This window comes from Cyprinodon tularosa, unplaced genomic scaffold, assembly GCF_016077235.1.
Source record: "Cyprinodon tularosa strain WSP-4 unplaced genomic scaffold, ASM1607723v1 ctg521, whole genome shotgun sequence".
Taxonomy (NCBI): domain Eukaryota; kingdom Metazoa; phylum Chordata; class Actinopteri; order Cyprinodontiformes; family Cyprinodontidae; genus Cyprinodon; species Cyprinodon tularosa.
In genome coordinates, this window is record NW_024039254.1 from 217,788 (window position 1) to 232,313 (window position 14,526).

The 14,526-nt window shown below is 38.6% G+C and overlaps 1 protein-coding gene across 1 annotated transcript in view; it reads left to right on the forward strand.

Moving 5' to 3' along the window:
• Window positions 1-14,526, forward strand: part of ryr2a (ryanodine receptor 2a (cardiac)) — a 263,016-nt gene that overhangs the window by 45,604 nt on the left and 202,886 nt on the right. Inside the window, exons 2-4 of the mRNA XM_038303941.1 lie at window positions 6,374-6,493; window positions 9,059-9,163; window positions 12,808-12,873. Of these exons, the coding sequence (XP_038159869.1) occupies window positions 6,374-6,493; window positions 9,059-9,163; window positions 12,808-12,873 (291 nt within the window). The remainder of the gene's footprint in view (window positions 1-6,373; window positions 6,494-9,058; window positions 9,164-12,807; window positions 12,874-14,526) is intronic.

Consider the following 14,526-nt stretch of genomic DNA (forward strand, 5'->3'; position numbering starts at 1 on the left):
GGCGTGTCTTATCTTATGTTATAACTCTCTGATTCGCAGATTTGGAAGATTAAAATGTTGTTGTGTTTAAAAAAACAGCATCTATTAAATGTGGATTTTTCTATGAAATATTCCTTTCTTCCATCTCTAACTGTGTCGCCTAATAAATGCATAAACGTAGGGATTGTTTTTGTTCATCCATTTAACACAGACGCGCTCTTCTTCTTCTCAATCAAACCACAGTCATTAATTAATAAGAGAGAATAACCTCAGAGCAGCCATGAACCCGGAACGGTCCACTTCCTTCTAAACTCCAACCTCATCATTTATTCAGAGGCGTTCATTAAAACCATAGAAGTTGGATGGAAGGAGTTTGTTTGCAGAATATTTGGAGGAAAACAGTCCGACTGTCGGTTTACAGGCTGCTGTTCTTTCAGGCTCATATTTTCATGGGAAACTTGAGCACCGCAGTGTGTGGGCAAACGAGGCAGCCCTCTGGTGAGAGAGCAAGAGTTGAGTGAGTGGGAGCAAAATGAAGAGCAAATGAGCGAGCGAGTGAGCATGGACAGGAATAGGTTAGAAGGATTTATTATATAAACCCTTTCTTGCCTTAAACAGGTGGAATTAGAGTTGACGCTCACAGAGCTGCTGTCTCTGCATCTTTGGGACCAGTGGGGCCCAGTTATCTCCCACCAGTAATGATGTCACCAAACTTCCAGTTAACATAGTTTGCCCCATATTCTACTGCACGGCATCAATGAAATCCAGAGGAATAAAATCAGCTGATTTCATAGATCCTGTCGGCTAAGTTTGATCAGATGGTGACGAAGTGAAGTTGTTACAGCTCGCTCACTGACTTGGTCACTGCAGGAGCAGTGGGCTGCTTGCAGCACCTGAGGTGCAATCTGGGGCTGAGGGCCTCAGGCCGGGACCCTTGTGACCCATACAGGGGCGGATTTAGGAAATTTGGGGCCCTAGAAAAAGACAGGCAGGGGCCCTCTGATTGGAGAAGACAACACATAAAACAGACCCACTCTAAAGATAGAGAAATGTTAATAGAATAGACATCCATTATCTGTTCTAGGTTGTGTCCCTCTCTTCTTGTCCATTTTCTTCTTGTTTTCCTCTCTATGTTTTGTTCTCAGCTGAATTTTCATGGTGTCTCTAAAGGAATGAAAGATTTTTTCCAAGCACTAAGCTCACTTAGCTGATTGCTCCTTCCTGTGTTTCCAAAAAGGCCAAAGTAAATAACCCAGTCCTTCTTTTCACTGTAGACAAGCCATGATCTGCTTCTCTGTTCTCCATTTTTCATTTGGATGAAATAATAGCTGCATGAATCATGACAGCAGACAAGATAGAGGAGAGCAGGAGGCGGGGTTACCAATCTACTTGCTCTGGAGAGCAGAGTTCGCTGCTTTTAGATGTTGTCTCCAAAGTCTCCAGTAGCAGAAAAAAGTCGCTAGATTTGGCGCTAGGCGCTTTTTAGAAATCAAAGTGCTAGAGGGGTCTGAAAAGTGGCTAAATATAGCGACTAAAGCGCTAAGTTGGCAACACTGCTCTTTGCTTCGTTTGTTTTCAGATGGTTTGCTGCTGTCTGTTTGGACCTTTCTGAACATGTGCAGCAAGTGGACTGATCCAATATGGTGGACACTGAAGGAGGGGGGGCTGAAACACACTTAATATTATAAGAGTTCTGATGGCGTTTTAGCCAAAGGATTTTTATCAAAAACATAATTAATGTGCAGAAATAAGCAATAGTTGTATTAACCATACATGGAAACAGAGTTTTTTGGGGCCCCCAGGAATATGGGGCCCTAGGCAACAAATGGTAAATCCCCAACCCACCCCCCCATAAGTGATAACATCTCTGGCTGCAATCAGCTGATCAGGTCATTCACACACTGACTATAAACTGATTGCAGCTCTGGCAGGGCTGTTTGCCGGCTCCTATTTCTGCTCATTATTTAGTGTCACTAAAAGTAATAAAACAAACTAGTTTGAACTTAATTGACAGGAAGAGTATCACGTGGTTCAATAGTCTTTGGTTCCCACTGCAGCAGCCACGTGCAAACTTAACCTGCAGTACAAGAAAAACAGAAATAATTAAAGTAATTTGATGGGTAAAAAAAAGACATAATGAGGTCAAATGTATGGAGGGAACTTTGTGCCTTTATTGTTGCAATACAAGAACAGAATTTTGTAAATAAAACGTGCAATCAAAAAATTAAAACTTTATGATAACAAAAGTAAGGTTTCAGGAGTAACTTTGCTGTTTTCTCAGATTTTATTTTTTCTGATATTATTTTCTAATTTTTTTCATATTATTTTGATTTTTTTTGGCTTCAAATTCCTCTTTTTCATTGCATTCTTTCCAAATCTCTTTTCACATTGAAACCTAATTCAAGTGTTCACTTTTGACCCATAAAAACCTTGCTAACATCCAGAAATGAAATAGAAATGCGTCTTGACTCCTCACTCTGGAGGAAGACCCGCCCCCTGACGGAAAGACAATGGAAAGCGTGATTTCATAGAATGCAATTTCTAAAATTCAACCTGAAAAGGAAACAAAAAAATTAAATTTTAAAATGTGACAAAATGTAAATTGATTCAAGCTTTGAAAATAAAATAAAAAAAAATAGGAAAAAAAAAATTGACAAAAAGAAATACTTCGAGTAAAAAGCGGTTTAGTTAAAAGTTGCTCTTCAAACCTTTTTTTTTTTTAGTTACGGCATTTTTAAACCATTAATTTAATGTTTTGTTAATTTCCATCCATACATGATTTTTGCTGGAAACAGTAATGGAACAAAATTCACTCCATACTAAAAAAAATAATTGAAATGAAATCAATCAAATCAAATAAACAGAAAATACGCCTATTATTAAATAAGCTTGATAAATACACACATTATTTTATATTTGATGTATACATAATGATTTCAAAATGTTTAAGATATTTTGATGCAAATTATTTAATTGTGAAATTATATGTTTTGTGAATAGAAATCATTATAAATGCAAAAAAAGGCCAAACAAATAGTTTTTCTTGGGGGGCCCCTAGTTTCCCTGCATGGGACCCTATTATCTGTAGCTTGGTTTGCTTACGCCTTGGGCCGGCTTTGACCCAGAGTGGCGGCTCCTCTAACAACTAGGACAGATATATATCACTGTACGCTCTGTTAAACACAGTTTGGGATGTTTTCTGCATCCTGCAGCGTGTGCTGCCACACTGCTCCTCTAAGATCCGTGTTTAGAAAGGGAGATGCTTTCAGAGACAAGATTATGCAACAGAGCATTTGCCTGAAGCCCTCCGTTAATCCCGCCTTATTCTGAGTGCAGTGAAATGAAACTCAGACAGCTAACGAAGCTTCGCTTTTCATGCTCAGGTTTGCATTTCTGTTCACGCTGCTGCTGATCAGAGGATCCAACCAGTGGGATTACCGTCCCAAACACATGCTAATCCTGAGAGGGAATATCTTGTCCGTTTTCTGGAGAAAGTCGTTCAGGATTCTCTTGTAAACTAGTGAATGAATGCAGTGATGGTTTGGTTCTGTTCGCAGTAAACCAACACCTCGTTTCTGGATAATTGTTTTATGGGCATCATTAGCGGTCACCTCAGAGGAGGTTACAGTGGAGTGAAGCTCCTGATGTGTAGTTGGATGCCTCTGGTGCAGCAAACAGGTTCCTGTTTCAGCTCCTGCAGGATTAGATCTGAGCATAGACCCGTTTTTAATCGATTCAAACACTGTGATGTAGAACATGCTGTAGTGCTGTTAGTATCGGAACTCTAAGAGGATTACTGTAGTCACATGGAGCCACTGGGCTCATTGTGCAGCAGGGGAACCTCTGTGTGCATTTGGCAGTGGAGTAGAGAGGATCTATTAGCAGGCTTTCACTGCTCATCTTTTACTACAGCACCCCCCCCCCACCCCCCCATTGACATACATAGACAAGTTAAATGCACAGGTATTGATATTCACACACTGTCACTGTGTAATAACTACTTCTACATTTATCTTCACTGTTTTACATTTGATAATGTGTTTTTTTCTTCTTCAGAGTAAATCTTTACATTTTCATCCAGCATCCACTGATTTCAGCATTGATTTAAATTCCATTTTCAGCCTCTAATGATGGAATAAAACCAGACAGAGATGATAAGTGTCAGAACTGTGGTGGCACCTCTTGCTGAAAATAATGACACCCTTATTATTATTATTTTTTGTGTTTCTACTGCTTGTGTAATCCTTTGCCAGAAATCTATGCTTGCTAAAACTATAGGGAAATGTAATGTTTCAGTATCGAATGTTTTCATAAATCCCTCTAGAAGAAGTACAACCCGTAGTTTAGTTTAATTTTCTCTTGTTAAATGCTTAACAAATGACAGCCTCATTGAAAAGGCAGCATGCAAGTAATTAGCACTTGAAGTAGGTTAAAGTTATGCTTCAAATGTAAATAAAACGATAAGCAGGAGGGAATTGTTAGAAAATGTAAATGTTATCATTTTATTTTAAGTTACAGACATCTGGCCCATCAGGAATGTTTAATTGTTGTTCTAAAAGTGGAGAGCAAATATTTCTCTCTGGGCCTGATATTATCCAGCTATGCTACCGTAGGTGACTGATAACTTCTGAGCCCTCCTGGTGACTTCTGACCCCTCCTGGTAACCTTTGACCCCTCCTGGTAACTTCTGAGCCCTCCTGGTGACTTCTGACCCCTCCTGGTAACTTCTGAGCCCTCCTGGTGACTTCTGACCCCTCCTGGTAACCCTTGACCACTCCTGGTGACTTCTGACACCTCCTGGTGACTTCTGACCCCTCCTGGTGATTTCTGACCCCTCCTGGTAACCTTTGACCCCTAGGATCTGACAGAGTTGAGCAAAGACTCCTCAGTGGGTCTGGTCGCTCTCCTTTCCTGCAGGAAAGAAACTTGTTTTGTTTGGTTTGCATTTCTAGAACAATAAGGGGTTATTATTATTTTAACCTCTCAATAAGTAGATAAATAAAAATAAAAAATCAGATGTAAATATCATAAATGGTCTCAATAATGAAGAAAAGTCTAAAATGGGCCCGGTCTATTGGAGCAGATTCTTCCATTCTTGTCCCAATACAACTTTTTCCATCTCTGTTGCAGGTTTAAATGTTAACTGATTCCAATACCGAACAAATACAACATCAGAACGAACCATACATACAGTTATTGCAAATCTGTAGTTAAAAGCCTTCAGCTGATCCAAAATGCTGCAGCCAGAGTTCTGATGAAAATTAAAAAGAGAGATCATATCTCTCCTATCCTGGCTTCTCTTAATTGGCTTTCTGTTAAATCCAGAATAGAATTTAAAATCCTCCTCCTCACATATAAAGCCTTAAATGGCCAAGCTCCATCTGATATCAGAGATCTGATTGTTCCTTATGTTCCTAACAGAGCACTTCGTTCTCAATCTGCAGGTTTACTAGTGGTTCCTAGAATTTCTAAAAGTAGAATGGGAGGCAGATCTTTTAGTTATCAGGCTCCTCTCCTGTGGAACCAACTACCAGATTTAGTCTTTACTACTTTTAAGGCTAGGCTTAAAACTTTCCTTTTTGATAAAGCTTATAGTTAGAGTGGCTCAGGTTATCCTGAGCTACCTCTATAGTTATGCTGCTATAGGCTTAGACTCCTGGAGGACATAGGGACCCCTATTTCATCATTCTGCTTCATTCTGTCTATTCTCCCACTCTAAAGTACTTTTTTATTTTAATCTCTAACTTTTCATTATGGGTAAAAGTCAATTACTGGATACAATCAGCTGTTTTTCTGTTTTTAACAGAAGATTTGAACCTTTAATCTGACTGGATGATCTAATTTAATTGTCTTTGTAAAGTTCCTTAAGATGACATGTTGTGATAACTCACTATAGAAATAAACTCCACTGAGTTTATTACTGAGGAAAAAATTATCAATAGATTTTTTAGGACATTAATATTTTTATAAAACTGTTCAATGCCAGAACATTTTACTCCTTTATAGGCGTCTTTGATTGTATGAATTAACTAACTTTTAACCCTTTCAGCTAACATTTTTTATTGGGATGGAATCTGTTCTGTTAACATGATTTACTGTATTTATGACTTCCTTTCTGCCCTTATACTATTCTAGAGCTGCTGGTTTGGGATTCACATATATGCTTTCTTTATGAAAGCAGACAGAGCTCTGTTTTTGGAAAAGGATCTGAATTTGCAAATATTCAGATTGAAGTAGTGAAGTAATTGGAGCGGTGAATCTCTTTTTAAGATAAGAGAAAAAAAAAAGACAATTTGTTAGCCTAAGCCTGTAAACTGTATCGGAGGCTTTGTAGGAGCAGAAAGGTTTACTCTTCATCATGCTCACTCCCAGCTCTGTTGTTTTGTGTGTTCAGGATGATGAAGTGGTCCTTCAGTGCTCGGCTACCATCCAAAAGGAGCAGCAGAAGCTCTGCCTGGCAGCGGAGGGCTTCGGAAACAGACTCTGCTTCTTAGAGTCCATCTCTAACTCCAAGGTACTGAACATGATCTGCAGTAGGTCCCACAATGACCAACAAAGAACTGTTTTATATTAGCAAATACAAAGTTTATTTAAGTTAAACTCATGTTTCTATATTAAAATACTTTCTATGTTATCTGTTTGATTCTTTAATGTTTTTAGAATAATGACTTATTTTTTAGAAAGTTTCAGTGACAAATAAAATCACAATATTTGACACAGAAAAGTCAGCTTAATGAATGGTTCCTGTTGTGCATCATATGTCTCCATGAATGACTGCATCAGTGCAGCGATGCAGGGAGACGATTGTCTGAATGAGCTTCTGATTCAGGGAGAACATCTCAGTCTGGGAATCCAAAGCTAACGCTGCTAAACTAGAGAAAAAGGCCTTAATGAGAAAGTTCAAATTTACATATTTAAAGTTATAGTTCAGTCCTCCTTATATATCAGAGTCCAAACCCCTCTCTAGGAACCGCTGTACTAATTGGTGGGTTTAGTGTGATTATCTTCTGACAATAGATTAGAATAAAACAGATATAATATAATAGAATATTGCAAATAAATTATGGGCTGCTCAGTGGCAGTAAGTAGCACTGCTGGGTTCGATTTCCGGCCCGGGGTCTTTCTGCATGGAGTTTCCATGTTCTCCCTGTGCATTCATGGGTTCTCTCTGGGTACTCTGGAGGAGAAGCCATGTTGCCCTGCGATGGACTGGCAACCTATCTATGGTGGACCCCGCCTCTCGCCCATCGACAGCTGGAGATAGGCACCAGCACCCCTCTATGAAGTTGTTTCAAATCTATTTGTGCATTGTAAGTGTGAATTTGAAGTTTCAGAGAGACTTACGGTCTAAGTTTTGTATTTGCAGAATAAAAAATTTTTAAAAATCCCAAGTAACAATTTTTTCCCCACCTGTTGAATTTTAAGTACAAGTACACAAATTCTGTTCTACAAGTTGCAAATTATAAAACTCTGAGATTCTAAGTTTTGTTCCAAATGGTCAAGAATTATATTTACCAAACTATTTGTGCATTGTAACTTTGGTGTTTTGTAATTGTAGGTTTTTTTAATCTGTCACAATTACTAAACAATTGTCCGTTCAATTTTGCTACAGTTGATCTAAAACAAATGGTGCAAAACAAATTCAAACACATGTATTCAAATCTTCAAAAATATATATATATTTTTTTTTCCTTAACACAAATACAAATCAATGAATACAACAGCACAAATCTGCTGCTGTGACTCACAAATTCAACTTTATTTTCACTTTTGACCCAAATGTCACACCATTAAAAAAGATCTGTGAGCTGTGGGTAGTACCATTGATCGCAAAGCAGGGGGCGCCTTGGTCAGTCTATACCAACCTGAAATACTTATTTGGCCAATAAAACAAAATATTATAAAGTAAAATAAAATAGAGAAGGATTGCCTTTGAGTCAATGAGTCGATGCCATCAGTTGGTTTTCCTTAGATAGAAAACTGAATCAATCTGACTGGATGATCTGGTTGAACTGTTAAGTGACCTGAGATGACATGATGTGAATTGGAGCTATAGAAATAAACTGAATAGAATGGAATAACTAATGGCATTTAAAGGGATCAGCAGGTTAAAGGATGAAGCCTTCAGGCTTATAAAAATTATCATAGAAGTTCTGGTAGAAAAAGTTTTTAGATGATTTAGAGGCATCCAAACTGTTATTCTGTGTAAAAGTAAATATTTACATATTTTAAATGCAGCGTTCTTCCAGGATGTAGTTCTGTGTTTGTGCTTGGTGGTTTGCAGTGGGATGTATGCAGCAGAAACAGATGATTAAAGTGAGTTAACCTAAACTACAGCTAACAGAGCGCACGCTGCCTGCACGGCCTTTTAGCTTAAACTGCAGATTCTGGGTACATAGAGAGACTTTAATGCCCGGAACAATCTGATTAATTATGATTAAAATCACCAACTGATAGATTGACTGATACAGTTATAATTTTGATATCAGCTGAATTATGTTACATGGTGAACAATTTAAAACTAAATCTAATAATAGATAGTGAGACTGAACCATTTAGATTAACAGATTAACGATACATTAATCCATACTGATCATATATCGGTTAAATTATTAACACCCAATTCCATCGCTGCAGAATTAAATATCGATCCACAACATCAGCTTTATGCATGGCTGCAGGAAGTGGGGGTGCTGGGGAGGCTGCAGCGCAACCTAGTGGTGAGAGGGAGGTTAGAAATATATTGAAAATACTTTGCAAAATGTATTAATATTTTGGGAAATGATTTTGCCTTTTTAAAATGTATTATTACATGTATTTGGATTTTAATTTAGTTATTTTGAGGCCTAATCAACATAAGTTACGTTGTCATGGCAACGTCAAGCAAGCTGGAGCATGGTATCCCGCTGGCCGGGCAGCGTGATGGAAAATGGATGGATCAATACAGATAAAACTGTATCGTAATAAAGGCAGGATGGAAAAGCCTCTGCCATCCATTGTTTCAGATATTTCAGAGACTGACTGTTTGTCTGGCTGTTTCCCACAAACATCCATCCTTCACTCTGTGTCCTCCTTCCAGAATGTGCCTCCAGATCTCTCCATCTGCACCTTTGTGCTGGAGCAGTCTCTGTCAGTACGAGCCCTTCAGGAGATGCTGGCCAACACCCAGGAGAAGGCTGAAGGGGTGAGTGTGTTAGAGGCACAGGCACGTTCCTGGGATGAAGAGGCCCTTAAAGGGATCCACGGCTAGATAAAAATGTTTGCTGAAATATGTTCTCTTTTTCCTATTAACTTCAAAATTGTTAGTTCCAAATTTCTAGCCCCAGGGGGGGCTAAAAATTCAAAATAGATGTTTACCAAAAACCAATCAAACGTATACTAAGTTATCACACCAGTATATATATATATATATATAAATATATATATATATATATATATAGTTATTTTTTTTTTACGTCTTAACCAGGGCCATTGTGTGGGTAGGGTGGTGCCCTAGTGCCCTCTATTGGCCAGCCGCCACTGATAAAATCTCACAATTACTTAAAAAATGATCAATCCTGTGTTATATTTTTCATCCATAGAGCAGTCGCTGTCGGTGGTCATATTTTTCTGGGATGATGGTGCAATTAGCTCTAACTGCACTGGAACCTGCCGAGTAAAGACAATATCCGAGGCTAACATTTTACGAGACTAACACTATGCAAGGCTAACATTATCCGAGGCTAACATTATCCGAGGCTAACATTATCCGAAACTAACACTATGCAAGGCTAACATTATCCGAGGCTAACATTATCCGAGGCTAACATTATCCGAGACTAACACTATGCAAGGCTAACATTATCCGAGGCTAACATTATCCGAGGCTAACATTATGCAAGGCTAACATTATCCGAGGCTAACATTATCCAAGGCTAACATTATCCAAGGCTAAGATTATCATAGGCTAACATTATCCGAGGCTAACATTATCCTAGGCTAACATTACCCGAGGCTAATATTATCCTAGGCTAACATTATCCGAGGCTAACATTATCCGAGGCTAACATTATCCTAGGCTAACATTATCCGAGGCTAATATTATCCTAGGCTAACATTATCCGAGGCTAACATTATCCGAGGCTAACATTATCCTAGGCTAACATTATCCGAGGCTAATATTATCCTAGGCTAACATTATCCGAGGCTAACATTATCCTAGGCTAACATTTTCCGAGGCTAATATTATCCTAGGCTAACATTATCCGAGGCTAACATTTTCCGAGGCTAACATTATCCGAGGCTAACATTATAGAGCAGTCGCTGTCGGTGGTCATATTTTTCTGGGATGATGGTGCAATTAGCTCCAACTGCACTGGAACCTGCCGAGTAAAGACAATATCCGAGGCTAACATTATCCGAGGCTAACATTATCCGAGGCTAACATTATGCAAGGCTAACATTATCCGAGGCTAACATTATCCAAGGCTAACATTATCCGAGGCTAACATCATCCTAGGCTAACATTATCTGAGGCTAACATTATGGAAGGCTAACATTATCCGAGGCTAACATTATCCTAGGCTAATATTATCCTAGGCTAACATTATCCGAGGCTAACATTATCCTAGGCTAACATTATCTGAGGCTAACATTATGGAAGACTAACATTATCCGAGGCTAACATTATGCAAGGCTAACATTTTCTGAGCTGTTTTTCCTCATATAGTGACTGACTGGGTGTAAATTTAGAGGATGCATCAATGCAACACTGCCTCAGAATTTTCATGTGTGATCAACTGTTTACTACATTAGCTAAAGCTAATGCTATTAGCAGAAGCTAACATGAAATCAAAATCAAATTGGAGGATATGGAGGGAATGATTAAAGCGAAAGTGAAGCCTCTTTCAGTCGGTGTAAACTGAAAATATTTAAAGTTACTTATCGCGCTTTGGCTGGACAGAGCTAACACTATAGAAGCTAGCATACGTCATTTACCCTAAATGTAAATACATTTCTGCTTAAACATAATGGTGATGTCCATGTGAAAATAACTAAAAAACTAAACATTAACATTATTTTGACGGTATTGTTTTCACATTCATTTTACTCCAGAGGTTGGAAGCTCTGAGTTTTCAGATGCAGGAACTCTCCTCCAACCTAAAGGAGACAAGATACTTTTTTTCCAAACCAGAACCAGAACCATGACCACAGACTTGGAGGGGTTAATTCTCATCCAAGTTGCTTCACACTGATGTGAACCGCTCCGTTAGGAAGAAGCCAGAAAAATCACACCATCTGCAGGTGGTGGTTCCCGAGATCCACTGGTCCCTGAACCAGACCCCCTCTGGTCCTTAGCTGCATCTAGAAATCCTGTCCATAAAGGTTCTGAACAGGACCGGTACCAGAAGGATGGAGTCCAACGTGGACCAGGTGCGACTCCTGCTCTGATTGGACAGAGACTGGATGGCATCTGGCAATAAGCCCCATTTCCACTACCATTTTGAAACTGCTGAGATTGGTCCGAGCACGGTAACCAAGGTAACTGTTGAGTGTAAATGTTACGCACAACTGAACCATGCCAGACACAACCAAACCGTGCTAACATGGTACTAGTTCATCAGCAGAGATGGCAAAAGTACTCACTTTCCGTACTTGAGTAAAAGTACAGATACTTGTGTTAAAAATACTCTGGTAAAAGTGGAAGTACTGATTAAACTTCTTTACTCAAGTAAAAGTAACAAAGTACAGGCTTGTAAATTTACTTAAAGTATTAAAGTAAAAGTAGAAACCACTTTTTTCATGCCGTTGCCTACATTTTAAATGGATGTCTGCCAATAGGACTAGATCTCCGTTGTGTTCATTTTCAATCATCTCGTCGTCCATGCTACTATGCTAACGCCACCGCCACCAAGCTGCTATGATTTGCCGCGAATGAATACCGTCGAATCTGTCGATTCATCTTGTAGTGGTGCGTCAAATGCAACGTAGATTCCCATCCAATTAGATTGTATTTGGTATTGATGACGTGAAAAATAATAACGGTAACTCCCTTGAAATGATTCAAAACTAAAGTAACGAGCCAATTTTTTAAAATGTAAGGAGTAGAAAGTACAGATCTTTGTGTAAAAATGTAAGGAGTAGAAGTAAAAAGTCGCCATAAAAATAAGTAGTAAAGTAAAGTAAAAATATCAAAAAAAATCTACTTGAGTACAGTTCCCACTTCCCATCTCTGTTCATCAGTAGGGCTCAGCGCGGTTTAGTTCTGGCTTAGTTCTCAAATAATAAAGAGCTCATCAGCAGACAGCGTCATCTCCTTACAGTCAGCCTCCATAATCAGAGAACTTCAGACAATCATAGAGATCCTAGCTTCCCTATCGTACCGCACCATTTCCAGTGACGATTCTGCTTAGCAGTGTGATGAACCTTAACATCTGTCGTTGTTTCCTGTGTCTGGAAGCCCTGATTAGACTATCGTTTAGGCAGAAAAAAGAAAGAAAAATAACAAACGGTCAGTTCAGGCATTTTATAAAATATGTGAATCAGGAAATTGTCTGTAAACCAAAATGAAAGATTTTTGTTCTGTACTTAAAAAAAACTTTAGAGTTTAAAATGAAAAAAAGTTATCTTTTTTTAAAAATAAATTTTCATATAACATGGTTGCATTCATTTTATTTCAGTGTTAAATTCTGTTTAAAGTAACAGATTATAATAAAAATGTCTCCGGACCTTTACTGGTTGATGATTTTCTTTATTCTGATTTTTAATTGGTTACCCCTGATCTGCATGAACAGTTTCTAGAAAAATCTAATTTTCTGTTTTTCTCTTTGTGTCTCTCCCTTTGTTCAGGGTGGCGGACATCGAACTCTGCTGTATGGACACGCTGTCTTACTACGACACTCCTACAGTGGAATGGTCAGTAACCCCAGTTAGACAACAAGAACCAGCAAACTGGGATAGGCAGCCTGCAGTCAACTGACTGAAACCTGTTTGTAAATCAAGTTTTAAAAGTCCTTTTTTTTTCTTTTTTCTTTGTTTTCTGTGCTTTGTGATTCTTGATGTTTGTTTGAAGTTTAAAAGCTAATCAGCTGCCGGCAACTCATTCTAAACATTCACCGGGGAAAAGTTTTAAGGCCAGATATGATAAAGGCTGAGCTATTTGGTTGTTTTTGTCAAGGATGACGATGATGAAATAATTTCATTGACACTCCTTTATTTTCATGACGATAACGAGAACTGACGAGCTAAACGTGGATCTTTGATGATGAAAACTTGCCATGAGTGTGAGTTTTTGTCAACGAGACGAGACTAAATAAACATGAGCGGGTGGTCGGTCAGACATTTAAAATGCATCATTGTGCTGTAATCTGCTGAGCAGTATCAGCCGTGCAGCTGCATCCTGTTTGGCCCCGCCCCCACCTGCCGTGCAGTGCTGCTCATTCTGCAGGAGCACAGATGGATCATGACAGCAGCGGCAGGAGATAAAATAACTGAATGATCCAGTCCGCTGAACTCTGACTAACTCTGCTCCTCCAGCTGAGCTTGTGCAGAAATGCGTCTTTGCGCGGCTTAGCTCAGAGTCTGCGCTTTACGCTCCACTCTGATGGTTCGCTCTCAGCAGTACGGCTCTTCCTGCTCTCGCTACTTAATAAACTAGATGTGGCTGATCATCCTCTACCAAGCGTAAAAAAAAAACCTTTGTCTAACTCGGGATTTTATTTCTTCCAGCTCACAAGAGGTGATGGTAAACATTCTTTAATTTCTACCAAAAGAAATCCCTAAATTATATCCAAAGCAAATATTTCATTGCTTTCTGTTTATTTCTTGATAAAGATCCAGATGAAAAGGTTCATAGATCTTTGAATATTTCTCTCTCATTGTTCTCGTTTCTATATAAATATGATGGAAATATTTTCTTTCATTTTCTCTGTTTCCTTTAAATATTTCAACATTTTAGTAGCATATTCATTCAGTTTAGGCCTGGGTTGCCATGGCATTATGAGGCAGTTATGGAGGACCTTTCTGTATTTTTTTACATCAATCCCTGTGAATTTAAATCTACTTTGACCCCTGAGCAGCAGGAACCAAGGGGGAAATTGAAGAAATAATAAGTAGAAAGAAGAATGTTTTTGTTCTTTGCCTTTTATTGTTCTGTGTTAAATGCATAATTCATAGTAGATCAGGAAGTGTTTGCTTTGGGACGGAAACCTTGGATGTCTAAAACCATTCCTTTATTGGACATTTTGTTAGCTTGTCTGTCTGCCATATTAACCAATAGGATGTGTTGAACTAGATCTGCTATTTTCACAGCTTTTGTGCAATAAATTTTTTATAAAGTAGGGCATTAATTCATAAAAAGTTTATTTGAATTCTATAAATCAAAGTTTTCCTGCCCAACAGCAATGATGATCTGCACAGCAGCGTTCTATACTCAGCTATTGTAGCATCTAGGATAGAGCTGTCAGTCTGGGAAAGAATCTGGTTGGTATTCCAAATGATAATGTTTCACTTTTTTTTGTTGCTAAAATCAAATCCTTTTTAAGTTTTAGTCGACTAAAGCCGACTAAA